This window comes from Platalea leucorodia (genome assembly GCF_965183815.1).
Source record: "Platalea leucorodia genome assembly, chromosome: 4".
Classification (NCBI taxonomy): domain Eukaryota; kingdom Metazoa; phylum Chordata; class Aves; order Pelecaniformes; family Threskiornithidae; genus Platalea; species Platalea leucorodia.
In genome coordinates, this window is record NC_138826.1 from 77,320,422 (window position 1) to 77,343,870 (window position 23,449).

Consider the following 23,449-nt stretch of genomic DNA (forward strand, 5'->3'; position numbering starts at 1 on the left):
TTCTAGCTGAAATGATGGTGTATTTAGTAGTACAACTTGTTAGGATAGCGTGACAGACTGTGACTGTGATAAGTAGTAGTAAAAGCGGTATGTGTCTGATGTCTGTGGCCTCTGCTTGAACTCTGGTTAACAAGGCATAATTAGGCATATACTAGCATCATAGTTTGAGTCTCAGTGTGCAGCATAAGTAAAAATAACATTTCATGTAATCTGTTGAATAGAAGTGCTTGTGCTTACTTTGCATTGACTCAAATAATCTTCATGTTTAACTTTATTCTTTGCCCCTGGAAGGGCTATTACTTTTCAGGACAGGCAGAATAAGCAAAGAGTTGCCCTTTCAGTAGAGGTTTCTAACCTGAGTTAACGCAGAGCCAGGGTTCTTCTGTACTGAAAGCAAAAGCAGTGCGTGAAATCTTTGAACTGTGAATGTACTTGACTGCTAATTATGTGTCCTTGTATTTGTTCAGGTGACTTGATCTTCTGGGATGTCAGCAGAAAAAGTGGATGGCGTTGTAGATTAGTTATCAGTTCATTTTTATTTTGTCTTCTCCGTACTCATCGTGAACAGTCATCACAAAATGGATGCTTTGGGCAGTCTCCTTCCTCCCGTGGTTGGAAATGGTGATACGGCTAATTCACAAGAATTACAAAAACTTCTGATTGATGAAAAAATGCGATGTGAACACCATAAAGCAAATTATCAAACTATAAAGGCAGAACATCTAAGGTACACTAATTTAAACAGGTTTCTTCATTTGAGCTGTTACAAGGTGAAGTTAAATGTTAGGTGCAAGGGATCTGTGTGTGTGTGTGTGTGTGTTAGCTATTTCTGTATTTAAGGACAGATTTGAGTGTTGTTCATATTGGAAAATAAACAATTCAAAATACCTTAAGACATTGCAGATTATGTTTCTGCAATACTTTCTATGCTTGCAAATATGGGATAACTTTTCAGTATGTTACAGGAAGAGGATATTAATAGCTTAGTTCTAACTTGGTATTTCTATGTTTGCTTCTGCACGTGAGTTTTTTGAGCTTTAAGATCTAATTTTAGAGGGTAAATATAAAATAAATATGTATTTTATCTTGCAGATTACAGGAGGAATATACAAAATCACAAGATGAACTGAAGCGGTTGTTAGTTGAAAAGCAAACTGTACATGACAAATTTCAGCTTCTTCTTGCTGAATATCGAGAGGAGTTGCTGGGTAAAACACAAGAGCTGGAAAAACTGAAGACGCAGGTGAGATAATTTACTGGCAGGACTTAATATGAATTTTAATCCTGTAATAGGGCCATGCATGTATTTCTGTTTATTTAACATGTATATATCTAGCTTGAATATATTTTGGATATCTTGAAATTCACCCAACCCAAGTAATGTTTCTTCTCTAGAGTGACTATGGATTGAAATTACTGTTTTCTTGTTTAACTGAATCTTCTAAATCCTGTCGTTATGTGCTGTGTTAATAGTAAGACCTTCAGTCTCTGTCTGTGCGTGCTCTCCTGTTATGGGGAGAATCATCTGCTCTGGAGGATAACTTAGGTGCCTAAACCTGTTAGGATAAGTGAATGGAAAAATAGAAATTTGTTTATCTTCGTGATGACAGCTTTTTCATCTTAAAAAAAAAAAACAAAACCAAACTCAAACACAAAACCAAACAACCCCCCCCAAAATTTAAGATAACTTGGATGACACTTTCTGTAACTGCTTGTTTCCTTAAACTAATGCAGGACATGTTCTTAGGAAACAAATATAGCATCTAACAAAGGATCCCAGACTCTGAATGGAGGAGATGTGCCTCGGTACCATAGCTAGAATTAGTTTTCAGGGACTTCAGGATACAGATAAGTGGAAGAAAAGTAGAATAAATTACAATATGTCACAGGCTGTGGATGAAAATTTTTTTAACATTCTTTCTTGGTAGATAGTTTGCTGTATTAACCATACCCAAGAAAACTTAACAATATACCATGCACCATGGAGCTTAAGGCAGGGAATCTTTCCTGATCTTAGTTTCATTTCAAACCAGTACCCATGTATCTGTTGGAGAATATGTATCTAATGTGTTTTACAAATAATTGGCTTGGTATTGCTCATTTTGACTCTTTGGGGTTGGTTCTCTGTTTAATTTTTTCCAAACGCTAATTCTTTATCTTTTATGTGAGACCACTTTTCCTTCCTCCCCTCCCCCACAAAGGAGATAAATCTCTTGGCAATTCAGCTTGACATTTGTATTGCTTCTACCAGTAAATACTGACATTTTAAATGCTTCTGTTGTCTTCCCAGAATATTTTTAGTTCACTAATATAATTTTTTTTGCTTCTGTAACTACTATTGAAAATGCTATAGAAAAACATAGAAAATCAAGCAGGATTCCTAAAATCATATTTGAAATACTTTATTCCTGGCTGTTTGTCCTATCACAGTGTAAATAAATAAAGGAATATGACTAGTTATTTATGATACCTTTCTGTCTTAAGGTGCTAACTCCTCAAAAATTAGAACTGTTAAAAGCACAAATACAGCAGGAATTGGAATCTCCTATGACAGAACGTTATCGGAAGCTAGAAAATGTAAGTAGTAAGTATTGAAATTCTATTTCATTTAGAGTAGTGATCACCAGTTCGTAGTTGTTCCTAAAACCTTAGGAAATTAAAACTGAAAGGGGCGCAAAGTATGACATTCTTTGGTACTGTTGCCCCAGGCAGTGAAGGTTGAAACCCTAGAAGAAGGAGAAGGAGGGATTCAGTTCATCAAATATAACTTGTGATGTGATAGGACATTGCATGGACATTTGAAGGAAATAAATCTGAAAACTTCTCTGACTGATGTTTTTGGTTTTTTTGTCTAACTTAGGAAGTGGAAAAATACAGAACAGACTATAACAAACTTCGTTATGAACATACTTTTCTGAAATCAGAATTTGAACATCAAAAAGAAGAACATGCACGTATTTTAGAAGAGAAGAAAATAAAATATGAGGCTGAGGTACATAGAATGTTACAGTAGCTTAAAATGTATCTGATGACGAAGCTGCTTGAACGTTGTGAAAACGTTGGTACTTGATGTGTTGTCAGTTTGACACCATTTCATAATGCAGTGTTTGTTTCCGTTCTCTTAATTCTCAAAACACTTTTATGACTTAGCCTAAAGCTGTCTCTGTAGGTTTGTTCAGTGATGTGTTGCAATATCATTTGTGCTATTAAAAGTAAGAATAGACTTGCCTTCGGATAAATGACAGCCAGTAGCTTTGCTTAATGCTTTTTTTAATCACATTTGTGATGGCATTTGAGACATTACGCCAATCTGAAATTAATAAGTTATCTGAGCAACCGATGTAAGTTTAGATTTTAAATTACTTATGTGGCAACTAATCCAAGAAGGCGGCAGCAGAAGATACTGTTAATACCAGACAAGGGTACATTTTGCAACTAAGTTGGATCATGACAAGGGTGGTCAAAAGGATACTGAAAACTTTGGTAACTTTATTCCAGTTGTATTAACTCTTGAATAAATCATTCATTAATTTTCTGTTTCAGAACTGAACTTTCAAAAGTGTAGCTAAATAAATTGCCAGCTTATTTATGTTTTAAATACATGCAGCAGTGTAAATGAGTGTTGCGTGTGTCATTTGCATATTCATTTAAGTATTTGTCTGTGAGTATATATCCTAAGATGCCAGATTTGAATGTATTAGTCCAAACATGAGGCACAAATCAGAGCAATCGTCGCTTTCAAAATCGATCCACATTTGCAAATGCAACGCATTAAAAACAGAACAGTTGTCCTTCTCGGAGCTAAACCCACATGCTGCTTTACAGCGTGCCTCTCTTGTGGGCTTGTTGAGTTTGTGCTAGTCCTGCAGCTAATTAGCACACTTACAGAGAATGAAACTACCTTGAGCCCACGGCGCAATGTGATCTAGTTTCTCTCTCTTAGAGCCTTTTTAACCTTCCATGCCATTTAGCACAACGAGGCTACAAAAGCATCCTAATTCTTAAATGATTGCTTGGGCATGTCATGCAGTAAGTGTTTGAATCTCCTCATAAAAGGGATTTGGAGGGCTTTTGCTGCAGAAATTGTCTTTGCTCCTGCCATGGTTTCAGCTGGGATAGAGTTAATTTTCTTCCTAATAGCTGGTATAGTGCTGTGTTTTGGATTTAGCAGGAGAATAATATTGATAACACACTGATGTTATAGTTGTTGCTAAGTAGTCCTTATACTAGTTAAGGACATTTCAGCTTCCCGTGCTCTGCCAGGTGCACAAGAAGCTGGGAGGGAGCACAGCCAGGACAGCTGACCCAGACTGGCCAAAGGGCTGTTCCATGCCGTATGACATCATGCTCAGTAATAAACTGGGGAGAGTTGGCCAGGGGGCAGCGATTGCTGCTTGGGGCTGGGCTGGGCATCGGTCAGTGGGTGGTGAGTAATTGCATGGTGCATCACTTGTTTTGTATATTCTTTTATCATTATTATTTTCTCTTCCTCTGCTGTCCTATTAAACTGTCTTTATCTCAACCCACGAGTTTTCTCACTTTTACTTTTCCGATTCTCTCCCCCATCCCACGGGGCGGGGGAGGGTGAGCAAGCGGCTGAGCAAGCGGCTGTGTGGTGCTTAGTTGCCGACTGGGCTTAAACCATGACAACTCCATAGAGATGACTGATGTAACTTCTTAAAGTACTGCTGCAGATCAGAGTTTTGACTAGTCTCCAAATATCAAGAGAACTCTTACATACCTCACTTTCTCACTCTTTTGCCCCCAATATTACATTTAGTCCATGTAACTCATTTTGAAACACTAGAATCTATATATTCATGTTTATTAGTTACAGTCTTGAGACTAGTTTGTACCTATTGTACTACCTTGTAACAAAATTTATTTTTTTTTTTGCTTTCTGTCTGACAGGGCCCAATCATGTTGACTGCCTTGAGTTACTAGCAGATTTGAGTTCTGTTGTGGTTATAGAATTGCAGAATCATAATATAAGTTGGAAGAGATGTCCTTCTAGTCCAACATCTTGCTTAAAATACTGAAGTGTAATGAGATCGAGTTGTTCAGGACCATATCCAGTTAAGTCTTGAACATCTGCAAGGATGGAGATTCCACAACCTTTCTGGGCAAACTATTCCAGTATTTAGCCATCTTCATGGTAAACTTTTTTCCTAATATCTAATTGGAATTTCACATGGTCCAGCTTGTGTCCGTTGCCTCTCTCCCATCACCGTGCATCTCCTCTTCTCCAAGCTGAAGAGGCATAGTTCTTTCAGGCTGTCCCTAGATGTCATGTTCCCCAACCCCCTGACCATCTTGGTGGCCATCCACTGGACTTGCTCCAGTTTGTCATTATTCTTTGTGTACTGGACACACACTCCAGATGCAGTCTTACAAGTACTGGAAGGGGACAAAGGATCACTTCCCTGGATCTGCTAGCTATCCTTGTGCCAGTCTGCCAGGATGCAGCTGGTCATCTTTGCTGCAAGGGGTACTCTGCTCACAGTGTTCAATTTGTTGTTCACTAGGACCCCCAGATCCTTTTTTGTGGAGCTGCTTCCTAGACAGTTGCCCCTAGCCTGTGCTGTTGCATTGGGTTACTCCATCCCAGATGCATGACTTGCTCTTGTTGAAGCAGTTCCAGCCTGTCCAGTTCGCTCTGAATAGCAGTTCTGCTTTCCAGTACACTGACCATTTCCCCCCAGTTTGGTGTCACCTGCAAGCTTGCTGAAAGTGTACTCCATCCCATCATCCAGGTCACTAATGAGGACATCAATCAGTATTGGACCCTATACTGGTATCAGAAAGACCCCACTTAGTTCCAGGCAGTCAGCTGGGCTTTGCACCACTGATCATCACTCTTTGCGCCTGGCAGCCCAGCCAGTTTTCTACCCACTTTCTCATCCGCTTTTCCAGCCCATACCTCACCAGTTTGGTCAGAGAGAAGATTATGGGAGACTGTATCAAAGGCCTTGTTAAAATCAAGGTATACAAGATCCACTGCCCTCTCCTTGTCTGCAGTGCCAATCACCTCTTTCTGGAAAGCAGAGAAGTAGGTCAGGCGTGATTTGCCCTTGGTAAACTCTGCTTTCCATCACCTTGTCTTTCATGTGTTTAGAAATGGCTTTTAAGAGGTTTTGCTTCATAACCTTCACAGACACTGATGTGAAGCTGACTGTCCTGTAGTTACGTGGATCCTCCTTCTTGACCTTTTTGCTCTTCTTGATGATGGGTGTGCTGTCTACCTCCTTCCAGTCATCAGGAACCTTCTCTGATCGCCATGAGTTTTCAAAGATGATAGAGAATAGCCTTGCTATGATACCAGTGAGCTCCTTCAAAACGCTTGGATCCATTCGAAGGACTTGTGTCTGTCCTGTGGATTAAATGATCCCTAACGTTTTCTTCTTCTACTCTGGGTACTGCTTTACTCCCGCAGACTGTTAGGGAGCTCAGGGACATCTGAGGCCTGAGGACAAGCCTTATCAGTGAAAACTCAAGCAAAAAAGGCATTGAAGAACGGGTCTGTTGATTTTCCTACTCTAAGAAAGAAAATAAATGTGAATGTAATTTCTTAATATTTTACATGCACACTGCTGCTATTCCCCGAATTGTGAACTGCTGTTTTTGTTGCTGCCTGATACCTAACCAATGTAAAAGCTTTTATTTTTCTGATTAATAACTATCAGATTGCAAGGCTGGATAAAGATAAAGAAGAACTCCATAATCAGCTGCTTAGTGTTGATCCCACGAGGGACAGTAAACGTGTGGAGGCACTCTCTAGAGAAAAGGCACAACTGTATCAGAAATTAAAAGGCTTAGAAGCAGAAGTAGCAGAACTAAGAGCAGAAAGAGACAATTGTGGTGTGCAAGCAGAAAATGTTCAAAGAGTACAAGTACGACAGTTAGCTGAGATGCAGGCCATGACAAGGTCTCTAGAGGTAAGATTCATTCTTTTGTTAAAATTCTGCCTCCTTGTAGAGTGTAGTGAGAATAACGCTTGATAGAACTGTCACTGAAGTCACTGATAATTTTGCCATTGACTCCACAATTTGAATTTGTACATTTTGGATTTAAAAACAAATTGTAAGTACATTGAGAGTCACGTACTGCCAATGCAACTTTGGAAAGGTGGAGATCTCAACTGAGAGATTCTGTTGAATGATCTCCTTTCTAAACATGGGAGTGCTATGCATGTTTGCAGCCAGTAAGATGCCCATGTCAGCACTTGTCACTTGTCTGGAGTTAGAAACTGATGACAATATGTTAATAATCTGCTACAGTAAATTTTTTATGCTTTTCAAAAATGTTCTATGATGCTCCCCTATTTCTTTAATCCTTTCCTTGTGTGTCATCTTCCTTCTTGCCTACCTTTGTCTCTCCTTTCTCCAACACATTACTGCAATTGTTTAGTTCTTGGCTGTTGCTCTCCCTTAAAGAACCTTTTGTATTTCTGGCCTGTTGTATGTTTCCCAGCATTCTACTGTATTCTTCATCTGTGGTCTTCAGTCCTCCTGTCAGTTCTTGCTGTCTTTCTAGGTAGTGAGTCTTTCTATGCAGACTTCTTGCACAGTTGCAGCATACAGATAGATGGTTCATTTTCCTTTTTACTGTTATCAGTGCTGTACACCTTTCTTACAAAATGCTCTGATCACAACTTAAAAAGAAAAGTGCTGTAATATTGTTAATTTAGAAAAGTTTAAAAAAAGTCCTGCTGGAAATAGGTCTGTTTGGAAAAAGGAAGGTGAAATCTTAGGTTTCATTACCTTTTTGATACTTAGTGAAGCTCCAGGTCTTGAGTCTATAATACTCACAGGAATTGCGTTTTACTTCCTCTCCATGATGTTAATTCTTCAGTTAGTATAACTGTACAGGCCAACAGATGACATCTTTTTGAGCACCACTTATAGCCGTACTGGTGTTTACAGCCCAGTAATTTACTGGTAGGCATACCTACTGCCTCCTAACCAAGTCAGATTACCTCTGCCTTTTGTGAAGTAGGATTGAAAATGTGTGTGATTCTGTGCAGGCAGCGCTAGTAAAAACAGTTGTGACTTTGGAGTAAAATTCAAGACCCTTGTTGTATTGGAACATATTGTTCAGCAGAGATAAATATTTATATATTATATTATTATATAATATGAAGGGTCAGTAATATCTGAAAGCCCAGATCAATTGAACCTTTCAAGTGAATAGCAAGAGACAGCCCTACTCCAAAAATCTTACAAATATCTCCTTTATTCAAGGCAGAAAAGAAGTCTGCTGAACTACAGATTGATCGAATTGAGAAAGAACTGCAGATGAGTCATGAGCAAAACATTCTCTTAACTAGCAAACTTCACAAATCTGAACGAGAAGTCAATTCCTTAGCTGCTAAAGTAAGTGCTTTTATGGTATCTGAAATACATTTTTCATATCCTGTTATGTTTAAGTTTTTCTGTTTATATTTTACATTAAGAATAAAGTAACAATGTCCTGCTGTGATGTAAAATAGGTTTGAATTTTTTTCCCAGTTTCAGTTGGAAGATACAGAATATGTAACTTTACAGGAAAAACGTCGTCCCGAAAACGATCTCTAAAGATCGAGGTTATGCTCTTTTTATTTGATATTCTAGATCTTTTTTCTAAACAGAACGGGGCTCGAAGAGGTGTCTTTATATTCATGTTTTTAGTACTCATGAAAATAGCCAGCCTTATTTGATGGAAACAAGCATTACTTTTCCATAAACTGTATAAAGTGCAATAGAGCTTTAAATGGATTTTTTTTTTCTTTTTTGTTTTAATGGAGCTATGGCTTCTGGAGATCTTAAGAGGTATCCTCTGAATGGACTGCGTTAGCTGCAGGAAGCAAGCTGCATTGGAATCACCTGCAGAGATTTAGGTTACATTAGAAGCAGGGTAGTCACATTAGCATAGCGTTCTCCTTGGGCTAATGCCAGCGTAGCTTGTACAGAAACATTTCTGTACAGCACTGCATCGTATCATTTTAAGTAGATCATTGTCTAGCAACATGTTTGTGTGTCTTAGTTGTTGGGTTGGCACCAGATCTTAGAGGTTTTGTTCTATGTTTGTATGCTTGGGGTTTTTTTAGATCTTAAAGAAATGTCTAGAAAAATATTTAAGAAAAAAGAGATCAGAAGGCTTCATGTTTAGGGAAAACCTGAAAGTGCTTAAGAAACTTGACATCAGTGTTTAGTATTTCAGCATAATTAGGTTAGTATGGATGCTAGATTCAGAGTTTTATCTGGTTGCCGTGACTCCTCAGCTACACAACTTAAAAAAAAAAAAGATCATTTATGCAATTTCTTTTGTGATTATTTGAATAAGCAAGAAAAACGAAACACTAGTAAACCGTTTTACCTTCAAATGTTGCAGAATACTTACATTACTTTATGTAAATTTGAGTCAGGATACTAGTCCTAATGAAATAGTTACTTAGCTAAATATTAGCTTTCTGCTGTCTCTTGTTCCCTCCTTTCTGGAGAGAATATTGGGTAATAAATTTTTATCACATCTGTCAGTTCCTGGTAGCAAATTTAATCCCCTGTGTGTTCTTACCTTTCTGGAGAGGCTTTAGTTAGTTCTGAACTAACTGTAAAGCCAGTAACTTTGGTCTTGTATATCTAGCTGAATGCAGAATTATTTTAAGCTGTCTGTTGACTTAAAGCTATCCTGCATTTCTGAATATACTTTCCAAAATAACACTAACATGCACTTTGTATGGGTATGACAGTTAATATTGCCATAATATGCCTCAAGAAAGATACAGTACAGGAAGAAAGCTTTAACTTCTACCATAGTTGTTCTTTAACCATCTCAGATTTAATTAAAAACAGGCTTTACAGTGCACATTTATGAGTGTGAAGTATTTCATTTTGGTCCTTAATCCAAAAAAGTTCTAATTTACTGTAAAAATAGGATATACCTGTAGCAGTATTTAAAGCCTCTTTATACAATGTGTCATACTTGTCTCACATGAATAATAAATAGGAGGGGAAAACTGTTAAACATTTTTTAATCAATTGTCTATCAGAATATGTAGAAGATTGTTATAGTCTTTGCTTTTTGTATCAACTGGTGTTCTCTGCTCACCTCCAGAAGCAGGAGAAAACTGAAATGTTCAGTGGTGTTTCTTGAAGGGAGGAAAGTAGAAACTAATTTCTATACTAACCTCCAACCGCTTCTGCACCCGCTCAAACTTATTCCTGAGCACAGGTGCATGCATTTGTCTTCCAGATTTTGTGCCTTAAAAAAGCCACCTTAAATCTTTGCAAGTTGCCATGAAATGTTCTCAACTTAGTATTTAAGGAACCAAATCCACCGTGTAGTTACTTAATAAGCTACTATGTCATTCTTAACCTTTTGCCACTTGTATATGCTAGCAGGTTGTAATTACATTTGTCATTGTGAATGGATTTTCATTATAAGTGCTTTCCTCTAGATATTTAATTCTCATTGACCGTGTAATTACTGCGTACCAATGCCTAAACTATAGAAAGCTTCCATGCAAGCAGTAATTGTCTTTGATTTGATGTTCTTAAAGCTCCTGCTTTTATGTGGCCATTTGATGTGTATGTCACAGTTGTAGAGAAGTATTTGGTTTAAAATGCACTTTAAAACTATGAAGACTTGGATTTTGAGAAAGTAGTGTAGCACTCCAGGAGGTCAGGGGGACTATAAGTAGTTGTAATTATATCTGAAATCTTATCCGAGTTCTCTGTTGATTTAAAGCCATCCTGCATTTCTGAATATATTTTCCAAGATAACACTGACATGCGCTTTCACAATATTTGAAATTCCTTGGAGGAGCAATGGATAATCTGATTTTGCATATCACTGTTTTGTTTTACTTAAGGAGATTAAATTTAACTTTATTTTAGCTTGACTCTGAGGGATCTTTAGTCAGGAGTGAAGTATGTGTAAACTGACATGCTAATGCTTGAGTTAGCAAGGCATCAGAGTCTTATGCAATTTGGATCAGTGTCATAGCAAGATATTTCCAAGGAGTAGTCTTTTCAGAAATACCCCAATATTTGGAGGCTAGCTTGTGGAATGTATAGTACTTACTCAGAAACCAAGTTTTCACAGGCAATCCTGCACATCAGTGGATGTATCACCAAGACTTCTTAAAAGTATAACTTTTCTACACTGTAGCTTGTAATAACTGGCTGGTTAAAGATGAAATATATGTTAATAGTCAGACAGCCTGGTTCCTGGAATATATGTTGTGTTTAATTTTTTTAATCAGGAAATATATAAAAATTGCATTTCAAGATGACTGACAACTCATTCAATAATCTTCAGTGTGTGACTTGAGGAATTAATAAAAACCTGTCAATAGCACTGATTATGATTTGGGGAATCAGATCATGTCAATAGCTTTAGTGTTACAGTATCAATATAATCACCATTAACAATTATCTACAAGAGTGGATATTCTTGATTGGCTTCAGGAAAGCAGTGGACGAAAAAAATATTTGAGGCACGTTTAAAATAAGCATAGTCTGTGATTATTTGGCAGATTTTCTTGCTAGCAAAGTATCACATGAAAAACTTACAGTAAAGCTGCAAATGTATGTATATTTATTTTAGTTGATTTGTTTTTTTTTTCCTAATTCATAGGTAGAAGAACTTAAACATTCACATAAATTGGAAGTAACAAATGTCAAACTGGAGGCAGCAAGAACAAAGAGTGAGGTAGAAAGAGAGAGAAACAAGATTCAAAGTGAAATGGATGGTAAAATGTGCAATTAAATTCTAATGATTTCTTTTGTAACTTCTAGTTAGAATACTACAATTATTTTTCCTACAAACATTCCCCAGCTTTCACCTTCTACTTCTGGTCTAGGTCAGAGATCTGACAATTCATTTTGTATCTGAAATAACTGTCTGGTCTACTAGGTTAAGAAGAACAGTTACAGAAAAATTTTGCGTTTATGTAAATTAGTGAATTTGTGACACAATTTGAGCATAATCTGTTTCAAATCATGTACTTCACATGGTTATTTTTTCTATTATTGCCAAATTCTAGAGTCTTTCACGCTCTGCTTGAAACCTTAAGGTACTATAGGGCTTCAGCGGTTGCTTTGTTTTCTGATTCTGTGTCCATGGAATTGATAACAATTGGGTAAGGCTGCCATGTGAAACAAAATACAATTTCTAGCTCGTTCTTTGAAGAAAATAGGCAATGTTCTAAGCTACCTAGTACAGCTGAGTTACGTAGGCAACTTGAAATAGCTTTCTAGAGTGAAAAGGCCAAAGCTTTCTAGCACTAGCTATGTGTTGATGATTTAAATCACTACACAGCTTTTAAGTGGACTGTCCTCACCAATCTGTCATAACCCCAAAATACAGTACCTTCATCTTCCTGGAATAGTTGTTTCTGTTCACTTGCTTTAATATTAAGTTCTCTAAGAGCAACTAAAAAGTGGTGTTTTCTGTATCGACAATGCACTTACAGTATATTGTGAACCAAAAATGTGGGACCCTATGAAATATGAGAGTAAATGCAAACAAGATTTAAGCTAACCTGAACTTGCTGTGGAATCCAGTTTACATCACTGAATTATTTAAGTAACCAGGAGTCATTGTTATAGCATGTTGGCTTATTTGCCAACGAATAGAGGTGTCTTGGTCAGAAATTTTTAATTTGCATCTTTTGTCCCTGCCTATAGAGTCATAATTTTAGAATTGTCTCATTTGGTAATATGAGTGGATTAAAATGTGAGATTTGTTGTAGCCAGGTTACTGCTGTTACACTGGTAACCAGTTACTGTTTACCATAAACTTTTCCATAAAAAGAAAATAACAAATTTTCTTGCTTGACCTTTTCGTAGCTATTGTGGAACACTTTTCTTCTTATTTTTTTTAAATCCACACACAACTGCTTAGCAGAAATTTCTTTAGAGTTTAAATCTATAATAATATCAACCGTTCAATTACTTTCATATGTTAAAATAATAAACTCTTGTAGACAGACATTCCAGTGTAACGGTTTCTTTTCAAAAGTTTTTGAAATGTTGCTGTTATACTAAGAAAGGCCATGTCTCTTCTGTTTTTCTTGGGTTTTTTCTCCATTCATTCATTCTATCACGCGAATTGTGATTTTTAGCTCCCTTTTATAATTTTGTAAAGTTATTTTAATACTGGATTTTATCAGGTTGATATCAATAATGACATTTTAACTTTTTTTAATGTATAATGCAGGATTGCTGTCAGACAAGGAAATTCTTAAGGCAGCTGTTGAACGTCATAAGGTGCTTTTAGTAGAAAAGGATCGGGAGCTAATTCGTAAAGTGCAAGCTGCCAAAGAGGAAGTTTTTGAAAAAATTGCAGCCTTACAGGATGAAAAGTATGTTTGTTGATTTACTGCTCAACTTCTAAAAGAGGAGTGTTTTGAGTAACTTTTAAAAATGTCATTCTTAGCAACTGTACACTTCTGGCATTGTTTTGTGATTCTTGTGTGCATGTTGAATAATGTCTCAGGTTAGAACTCGAGAACAGATTAGCTGATCTAGAGAAGATGAAACTGGAACAAGATACTTGGAGACAATCTGAAAAAGATCAGTATGAAGAGAAACTACGTGTTGTACAGATGGCAGAAGAATCTAGCAAAAAGGAACTTCAGCGTTTGCGGTAGTGTGGCTTTTCTAACCTCAATAAAAATTTCTCTTTTTTCCCCCCCTAATTTCTTTACAGTAGTCAGTATAAAAGTTTACTATTCATAGATACACAAATGTTCATTATGGTAAATTAAACTAAATTATCTTTTGCATTGTGTAAAAAGAGGGCAGAATTAAAAATGTGCTGTTAAAAAAAAAACCAAAACCAAACCATTTTTTCATCCAAACCTTTTAAAATTATATGATTTTAATGAATATTTTTAAGACATAATTTTGCAGTATTCATGTTTGTTAAAATTGGGCCCATGTTGGCTGCTGGCATAGCCCCAGCATTAGAGTAGACTGTTTCCCTTTCCACAATGGCACCGTATCAGCAACTGGCAAACTGGGACCCTAATACGGTATCTCTTTGAGCTGGTTATTATAGTTCTCAGTGAAGTTGTTTTACTATAGGATTTGTATGAAGGTCAGTATGATAAAATGAGCAAAATTCATACTCCAAAAGCAAACAAATCAACGTATTTCTTACTCCTATATGAATTCTAATAATCAATTAAAAATATTTTTTATTATTTAGTTAAATATTTATCAGCCTTTCAAATTTTGCAATATATTCTAGTGTCAGACTGATTTGTCCTAACTTCATAGAATCATAGAATGCTTTGCGATGGAAGGGACCTTGAAAGGTCATCTAGTCCATCCCCCCTGCAATGGGCAGGGACATCTTCAACTAGACCAGGTTGCTCAGAGCCCCATCCAGCCTCTCCTTGAATGTTGCCAGGGATGGGGCGTCTACCACCTCTCTGGGCACCCTGTTCCAGTGTTTCACCACCGTCAGTGTGAAAAAAATTTTTTTTTTTTTCTTCTAACATCTATATTTTAATTAGATAAAAATAAGGATGTCTTATACAATTTTAGATTAAAAATTCAACAGCAAGCTATTCAGACAGAGGAGCTGGAAGAAAAGAAACGTGAAAGTGCTGATCTGAAACAGGTAAGGTTTTATTGCACTGTAATGCTTTATAGAGAAATACAATCTTTCCTGCAGTTACCATATCCAGTGTTTCACGATTAGATTGAATTTTAAGGCTTTTTTTTTCCTGAGGGACAAAATGCATACAACAGATATTTAAAAGCAAAAGTGTTCAGAAATCAGTCATGCTTTCCTGGACCTTTATAGACGGATTACAGCTTTTTGCTTCATGCTTAATGTGGGTACCAAGGATTTCAAAGCTGAATGTTTATAGACTGGTATATTGAATACGGTTATGCACTATTTAACTGGAGATTCAGTTTCCATGGAGACTTATAAATTGTTTCTAGGTAATGCTTTGCATTTACACTGCATCTCTCATCTGAGGTTCTTCAAGTGCTTAACAGATGTTTCATAAATGAATAAACTAGTGTAAAGAGGTATATTTCTATTGCAGAGTGAATTGATGGCAGTGTTGAAAATAAAACCTAATTCTTTTAACTCCTGCTCGCCCATGATGTTATATTTAGGAGGTGAGAACATAGCTGTGCATCAAAGTAGCAAGCTGTTCAAGGCAATATTTATTTTTCCTCCGCAAATCAGAGCCTGGGGTATCTGAATGTACATGTGGGGAGAGGAAAAACGAAAGGGAAATCATCCTTTCCATGTGCTGCTGGCTGCAGCGGTTGGACTTTTCAGACTCTATGCCTGTTTTTGTGAACTGGTTGGTACAGCCACTGCGGCCTGTAGCGCATTGTGCGTTTTGAGAGGGAACAGTCTGGGTAGCTCCATAGCTCAGCTACTCAATGTTGTGTGGTGCTCTAGTTCTCTTCAGCCCTGGGGCTTAATGTCAGATTTCTTAAGTTCTGGGGCCACATCAACGACTGAAGACTCCTGCCTCCCTTTCTCATTTTAACTACAATAGAAAACCTTCCTTGTCTAGTAGTGATTTACTGTAAAGCTTCTGGAGAAGCTGTTGAGTAAGGAGAAGAGGAACAAATAAGAAAGGCTTACAAAAAGTGAATGCAGCCAGTTGGTGTCTGCATTTTGCTCTATCTCAGTATCTCAAAATTAGTTACTTGCATACCTTCTCAAATGGAAAAAATTCATTTCTTTGTAGCAAATGCACAATATGCAACTCCAACTTGCCTCACTTGCTCAATCAGAAAATGATTTACTGGAGTCTAATCAGAAGCTGAAGGAAGTAATAGAAAGATTGAAACAAGAATGTCAACATGCAAGGACTCAGGCAGAAAAAGCTCAACTGGAAACAGAGAAGTAATTTTTTTCTTCGTTTTGGCTTTACTTTTGCTTTTCATATTGCTTATATTCCTTGCACGTGGATTACTTACTATGGATTGTAGATTCTGTATAAAGTTTGAAATTAAAAATTAACAGGAAATATTGGACAATTGTAAAAAACGGCTGTACCTTCTGTTACGTTTGTGGTAACTTCAAAAACAGGAGTTTGTTTCCATTCATGTCTGTTACAATTCTTGACTAGTGAATTACACTATTTTTATAAAATGAGATCCTATGTATATTGAAGTGGATCCAGAGTTTCACACACAGTTCTTTTAAGAGCGTTTAAGGTTTGATAAGGTTTCAGGGACCCAGTCTGTATATGTGTGTATATACTTTTTCCCCCCAACCACTAGGTCCTTTTAGCTGATACGAGGCAAATAAAAGCTGATTGGATATCTTCTAGTTGCTCTCATCAAAATGAAAAATAATCCCTTTTTTGCACGATCTTGACCACATACAATCAAAATATGCTAATAAATGCTGAAAGAAACCAAATCTTGTTCAGAGCCCATACAGTAATGGACACTTTCCTGGAATTTCAAGATTAGTTTGTCAGTTAGTCTGAAATGGCTATTTAATATTTCCTAGACTGATAACCAAATACATGTCTAATTTGTACTGGATTATTGTGTGGTGGGTTTTTTAAAAAGTCAGCATCCTAGATTAAATAGAAAACTTCCAAGAGGCATAATGTGGCATTTTTTTGTTTTGACTTTGCTACAAATTGGTACCGCAATTGCTGCTTTGTCATTAGTTTAAGTATTGCTTTTCAGTTTAACATTTGAAGAAATTATTGCCTTAGGACTGCAGAATATGTTCACTTGTCAGCAGCATGTTAAATACTTCGGATGTTTACTTTGGGAAGGTGTATTCATATTTTGAGTGAGATTGTCATTGTTATTTGAGTGAGACCATCGATGTCATTTACATATTTGTGGGCCATAGACCAGTCAGGAGTAGGTTTTCCTGGGAAGGCAGTGGAAGGAACTTGGCAATCCTCAGAGATCATTGTATAAGTATGTAGATAACAGGAGATGCACCAAGGCCGATACTGCAGAAATGAAGCGGCTTTGCAGCCTACATGTAAGTCCTCCAGGTCTGTCCTGCTGTTACCCTGGGAGCCTTGGGCCGTGTTTCCATTCTTTTTCTGACTCTGTGGGTGATAGGACTTCCTTCCTCAGTTCAGTAATTCTTACGACCTTGAACTCCAAGAGTTAAGTTGCACCAAAGCAACTTGGCTTAAAGAGGAAGTGAAAAAAGGACGAAAAGATAAGAAAGCCTAAGATAAAAAATTACCGTTAAATGAAATAATGCCAGTTGAGCCATAAGTAGGCGAAGCAGCTGCCTGCCTGGCTATGTCAATCTTAGGCTTGGAAATGAAAATGTGAAATGAGAAAAAGGGCTGAAGGCAAACTATGAGACTGATACAGATCAGAGATGAGCTCAAACAGGCACTTGTTAAGCATTTCAGGAACAGCGTTAGTGGCATTTAAAAAAAAAATCTCATGGCATTTTTAACCACTGTCTCCGTTGACATTCTTTTACTTTTAAGCAGTGCTTTTCGAGAAAGCTCTTTGGGTCCTGGGAAGTAGTAGTTATTTACAGTCAACAGCAAGGTACAAACCAGACTGGGTCTACTAAAAGAACTGTGATGGGAACGAAGTGGGCCAGGATCCTGGTTCTGATATGAGAGTGGATGACTCCTAACGCTTCTACTGTAGGGAAGGGAAAGGCTGTTCCACGAGAAATTTATGGAGATTTATTCAGAGTCCCTGCAGGGAAACTGCCTCAGCCCAGGACTGGAGTGGTATGGGTGCACTGATACCAAGCCTTGGACTGCATTTCTTAAACACTGCTGCACAGAATCTCACCATTTGATTTCTTTTTGTAGTAATGTAGTTAAATATGCAGTTAGTTCTTGTCTACTTTGGCCCACAATGCAGATAGCCCAAACAAACAAGGCAGCAGAAAGAAACTGGCTCCTCTCCTATCCACTGCTAGAGAACACAGCCTAATTTTAGCATGTTTTAACCATGGAAAGGCCTCAACAGATAACATATGTTGTCGGTGGTGTGTGTTCAGCTGGATTGTTGTCTAGGAACCATATCGGTGGGAGCTTCCTGTTGCGTTGGCGTTTGTTCTGGTCGGGAGCACACACTAGTCAAGTCTGTACTTCTCTGTTACAAAAGCGTAGGAGACCGCACAGGGCAGCAACCTGTTCTCTTACATCTTTCTTACCCCCCAAACAGAGCAGGCAGTCGTCAGCTCTTCTGACTGATGTTTGGCATAGGTGTCTACTGTTGCATTCCAGTGTGATTATTTGATCTAAACGTAGAAATTTTCCATCGATGGCTTGGCAACATGCCAAACCAACAAACCACCCACAATTAACTAGCTTATTGGAATCAGGTTTCAAAATACGCTCCATAGTCAAACAAAACCTAGGAGGATGTTAATGCGCAGGTTCAATTTTGGCGAATCTTGAGCACAATCAAATTTAAATCAGATCCTTCAAGTATATAAAGGTAGGAGTTTTGAAAAAATGCCTCTATTTCAAGAGCCTTGAGGCATTAATCGAACACACTGCTTTGTCTATATAACCTCTTAATCTTTTTACCTGATTTTTTCAAAGGACTTTAGAATACAAACGTATAGAATGGCTGGAGGAGAAGCATGTGCTTACTCAGCGCATCACAGAGAAAGAAGAGAAATACAACGAAGTGAAGAACAAGCTATGTCGAGCTGCTGTTGCTCAGAAAAAGGCATGTTGACTCTTCCTTTATGAATGATCCAGCTTATGAAAAGTTCAGCTTTACTTTGGCCAGCTAGAATTGTCTTATTTTTACGAGTTTATTTGCAGTCTACTGAATATAGTAACAAAATATATCGGTTCTTCAAGAGTAGCATAGAAATATGAAGTGATGTGCAAAAGAATATTATAGCCAACAACTTTGTTATAATGCCATCAAAGATTTTGTGAGGCTTTGTGTGTGTGTGTGTGTATGTATATACATATATGGTTATTTAAGAGGTGGACTTCTTGATTAGTAAAGATGATGTTTTGGATACCAGACAAATGATGTTCTGTTTTTCCTTGATGAAATACTAAAATTTTATATCTTCTCCTAAGCTGATTAATTTTTTATAAAAGCTGGAGATCAATTGTTAGTTTTGTACATTGGACATATAGAGGTTATGAAACCTACCAGTAGCTTTTAAGGTTGTTAGAAGTTGAGGTCAACATGAGGAAAAAAAAAAAAGGCAAGCATACTCTATTTTTTTTTTTTCCATGTTTATACTTATTTATACATGGTCATTTAAAGAATGAATTTTGTAATTCTCAAGTACAGTTAGTGTTTGTTAGTACAGTTAGTCACTGACCAACGAGCGATTGACAGCTGTGCATCTTTCAGTCGCAGCTATGGATCGTTTCCCATCTGTTTCCCATCATGGGGATTCAGAACCTTCAAAACAACACAGCACTTCTTAAGGAAGGAAAGTCCTAAAAACTCTCACAGCTTTGAAACCATATACAGTGTAATTTAATTTTTACATGATCTAATCTATCAAGGCATTACTTAGCTCTGTTTGAAATGTCTGTTTGACAGAGAAAGACTCTCAATGATAATAAACAAAGGAGGATGCAAGAGAAACTAGAACTTTTGGAAGCCAAGATAGAAGAGCTAGAAAAAGAAAATCAGGTGCTAAATAGGTAATAAACTTTGCTTTTTCTTAGCTTGAAAAATTATATATGCCCAAGACGTGACTTACAAATATGAAGTAATTTTGAAGATACGTGACACTTAGTTTAGTAGCTGGAGTCCGATCTAATGACATTTTCAGCATTAGAATTCTTTGAATGGAGTCCATTTAGGATGGACAGCTAAGGGTCCATCCCACCAGAGAACTGCAGGGCTGTCTCTTCAGGAAGAAATGGAGGAAAAATATCTGATACACAGTTGCAGAAATCCCTTCAAAAGAAGGAAGTATGTAAAAAAGGAGGTGTGGCAGTGAAGCGGTGTTAGAGTTGAAAGTACATTATGTGAAAATAAATGGAAGGTGGGAAAGAAAAAGACTTCAGAATTGCAAGAGAAATAGGCTTAGCATCCTCTTTGAAAGACAAACTCCTATTTTTTTCTCTTCATTGAGTATCTGTGGAGGGCTTGATTCAAATAATTAATTTAATGTGGCTCCTGCGGCTCACTACTGTGAATGCTATTAAAAGCTTGATTTATTCCATGTAAATTCTAATCTGTAATAACGCAGATAACTGCACGTGTAGAGGGACTTCTAGATAGACATTTAGGCAGAAGAATATACGCAGATCTTCCACCTTCCCGTTCTTCTGGTATATCGTTTTCCTTTGTAGGCATAATAAACAGCAGAATACTCGTGGAGAGGTATGCTTCTGTGTTGGGATAAGAAAGATTTTGAGCGATAAGAAATTTCTTATTTCCTAGGCAGAATGTTTCCCATGAAGAATATTCACGCCTCCAGAAGAGACTAAAGGACTTGCAACGTAGGCACAATGAATTCCGGAGTTTAATTCTGAATCCTAACATACCGTCGCTCAATCCAGTCAGTATAATGTCATCATCTGCCTTGCCTCCTGGGCCTGAAGTATCCTTCCCCCTTCTTCAGGTGGTGATGTATTACAAGTTGTGAAAATAATGCAACGAAAGAGGGTACTGGTACAGTCCTTCGTTACAGACCTTAGTCTTATGGAAGGAGTATTTGATCTTTGAACGGAGGAGGGAAGCTTTGAGGAATCCTTCTGGTGATGTTCCCTTCCTCGCAATAGGAAGGAGTTCTTGGAAGACAAACGATACGTTACAGAATGTAACCAACGGGCAGTTTTAACCCGGTTCTCAAAGTTCTTTGTTCTTATCCTGAGAGGTTTTAAATGGCTCCTTCTGGGCAAGAAATACCACAGCGGTGTTCTCACGCCATGGTTTCTTTATTAAAAAGCAAAGCAGTATGGCTGCTCTTGATTTCTTGTGTGGTTAAAAGAGGTTTAGTTACTCTGGTGAGCTTCTGAGTGTGCAGATCTCTCTGGCTGAGGTTGACCAGGCTGACCAGACTTTACAGATTCTGGGTAACTGAGACCTCCGGCCTGCACGGCTCTTCAGCTGAGAGGAGGAATGCCTGTACGCGTATTTCTTGCTGATGCTGTTCATCATGAATGTCAGAACAATACCCACAGAACATTGCGGAGTAAAATGTAATGAATAAGGATAGTTTGGACTTCACAATTTCTATTTTAAAATCATTAATTAAAGAAAATGAAACGATTGCTCATTTTGGTCCCTTGTAGGTGTGCAAAATGTAATAAAGGCACTTTTTTTCTTTATTTATTTCAAGGAGGAACAGCATCAGAGAGAGCTTTCCCTGCTTCGCAAGCGGCTGGAAGAACTAGAAACCACACAGAGAAAACAGCTGCAAGATCTTGGACCAGCTCGAGAGCGAGTAACGGCGGGCGCGTACAGGGACTTGGCGAGGAACAAGATCACTGGAGAAGGCGATGCACAAAACGAGGACTCCAAATAAAATCTGCAAACTCCACATGCTGTTAGTTTTCAATAGCTTATCCTTTGTACGTGCTTTTAATATTTTGCCAAAAACATGCTCGTATGTGCCTGAATAGCATAAAATATATTCTGCATAGTTTTGTATTTATTTTTGATAGACTGTCATAAATTATCAAACATAATGGTTCAAAGCAAAAGCATGAAAAGATTAACTACATTTTGAAATGTTTTTATATAAAGGATGTAAAATTATTTGGAAGTCAAAACATATGAAATAATAATCTCATCACATGAAATGTTAAAAGAAAACACTTATCAAGGTTTCGGTTGTGCTGACATTTAAAATAAAAATTAAAATAAAACTTTTTTTGATAAATCCTTTAAAACTTATTTGATAATATCCTCTTACTCCTTCAATGTAGAAGTTACTGTATTAGCGTGGAGTTTTGCTGGGTTGCTGTTTTGATGGTTAACAACGCTGTAATCCACATTTGGATTGTTATTTTGAAGTTCCCACGCAGATAGAGAGGATGAAATGAAATGGAAAAAGTGCTGAGAACTTTTATTTGCTACCTTTGACGATGTGCCTCTTGTATTTTTATAACGGGAATAAGCAATAATCGGGTTTTTTTAACATAATGTAGTAGAGATGAAGTATAACGAATTGCCTTCACATTATGAGAATCTAAGTAAGTTTGTATTTGTTGCTACTGTAACTTGTTTACTTCACTACAATAAAATTATTTATTCAAGGTTGAATGTATTTATTGAAAATCTCCCCCCCTTCATTATCAGTTTTGTAACAGAAACTTGGAAAGGATCATTTTTTTGACTTGATAGTGGAAACTTTCCTGGAAGCGTAGGAATGATTTTATTGGGTTTTTTTTTGGTCTTTTGTTTGTCTTTTTTTTTTTTTTTTTCCCCCAAAATAGTGCAGTGAAATTATGAGAGCATGCGATATGCAGTGCGCTTTCTTTTAATAGCTTATTCGGTATTGGTATTAGACTGTAGTACTGGACAACTGAATAACTACAGTGCACAGGGTGGCATTGTCATTGATTCAACTTTTCTCTCTAGAGGCTGCATTTTTGATTTTTCCATACAGTACATAAGTATAAGGATTGTACTGCACTTTCTCGGGGAATTTGTTAGACGACTTCTCTGAGGAAAACAGTGTAACTGTTAGAAGTAACACAAGCTATTTCTGCTGTCTCCTGCAGGATTAATTTGGGAAAAGTAACTCTGTGCCTGAGCCGGCTTTGCCGAATGGGATCTTCAGGAAGGTTCACAGGTCTGTAATGGCTGCAAAGAGCTACCTCTCAGCAGCCGCCCGTTTCTGCCCTGACGCCGGGTAGGTGGTCTTCAGCAAGACTTCTGGCTGCCTCGGGGGGCGGGGGGGCTGTTTGTACCAACTGGGGAAGCCTTGGAGGGCAGAAGGGTACCAGCAGGAGGAGGAAGGATGGTTATCATCTACCGGTTTGTGGGCTCCCTTTTCTCCCTTGCGTGAGAGTTAATGTCCCGTCCCCGCAGCACCCTCTCCTGAAAGAGTGGTTATCAGGTTGGCCTCGTTTCTAACAGTTTGGGCTTTTTAAAAGCATCATCAGCCTCAGAGCCTTAAAGCAATGAAGTTGTTGCTTCACCACCCAAAGGAGGTGTAGCAGGCACCGCCTCTTCAGCCTGCCTCTGGCCTGCCGCTGCTTCCCAGAGGCGGGAAGGCTGCGGGAATCCTGCTGGGAATCCCCCACCCCAGGGAATCCCGGGCCCTGCAGGGAGGTCTCTGCTCAGCAGCTGCGGGGTGCGGGGCCGGTACCCCTCTACCCCCAGCACCACCTGCCGCTGCCCCGGACCGTCCTTTTTGCGCACGTCGCACGACGGCGGCGGTTTGTCCCGCCGGGCGGCCGCGTGCCTGGCTCTGCCTTGGAGCCTGCCGCGGTGCGGTCAGCGCCTCACGCCCCGGCCTCCGCCCCGCGACAAGCTGTGCTTGCTTGCTTTTAACCGTTTGCAAGTACACAAGTTAATCAAAATAA

At 38.1% G+C, this 23,449-nt stretch overlaps 1 protein-coding gene across 1 annotated transcript; it reads left to right on the forward strand.

The window, feature by feature from the left end:
- The first annotated feature begins 563 nt into the window (after nt 1-563).
- Nucleotides 564-22,773, forward strand: CEP83 (centrosomal protein 83). The gene is made up of 16 exons (XM_082308995.1): nt 564-727; nt 1,093-1,243; nt 2,485-2,577; nt 2,861-2,992; nt 6,684-6,935; nt 8,241-8,372; nt 11,617-11,731; nt 13,201-13,345; nt 13,480-13,629; nt 14,535-14,610; nt 15,710-15,867; nt 18,527-18,656; nt 19,503-19,606; nt 20,355-20,535; nt 21,256-21,487; nt 22,643-22,773. The coding sequence occupies exons 1-15, from the start codon at nt 579-581 to the stop codon at nt 21,439-21,441; spliced, it is 2,154 nt and encodes a 717-aa protein (XP_082165121.1). The 5' UTR covers nt 564-578; the 3' UTR covers nt 21,442-21,487; nt 22,643-22,773.
- Nucleotides 22,774-23,449: the final 676 nt, after the last annotated feature.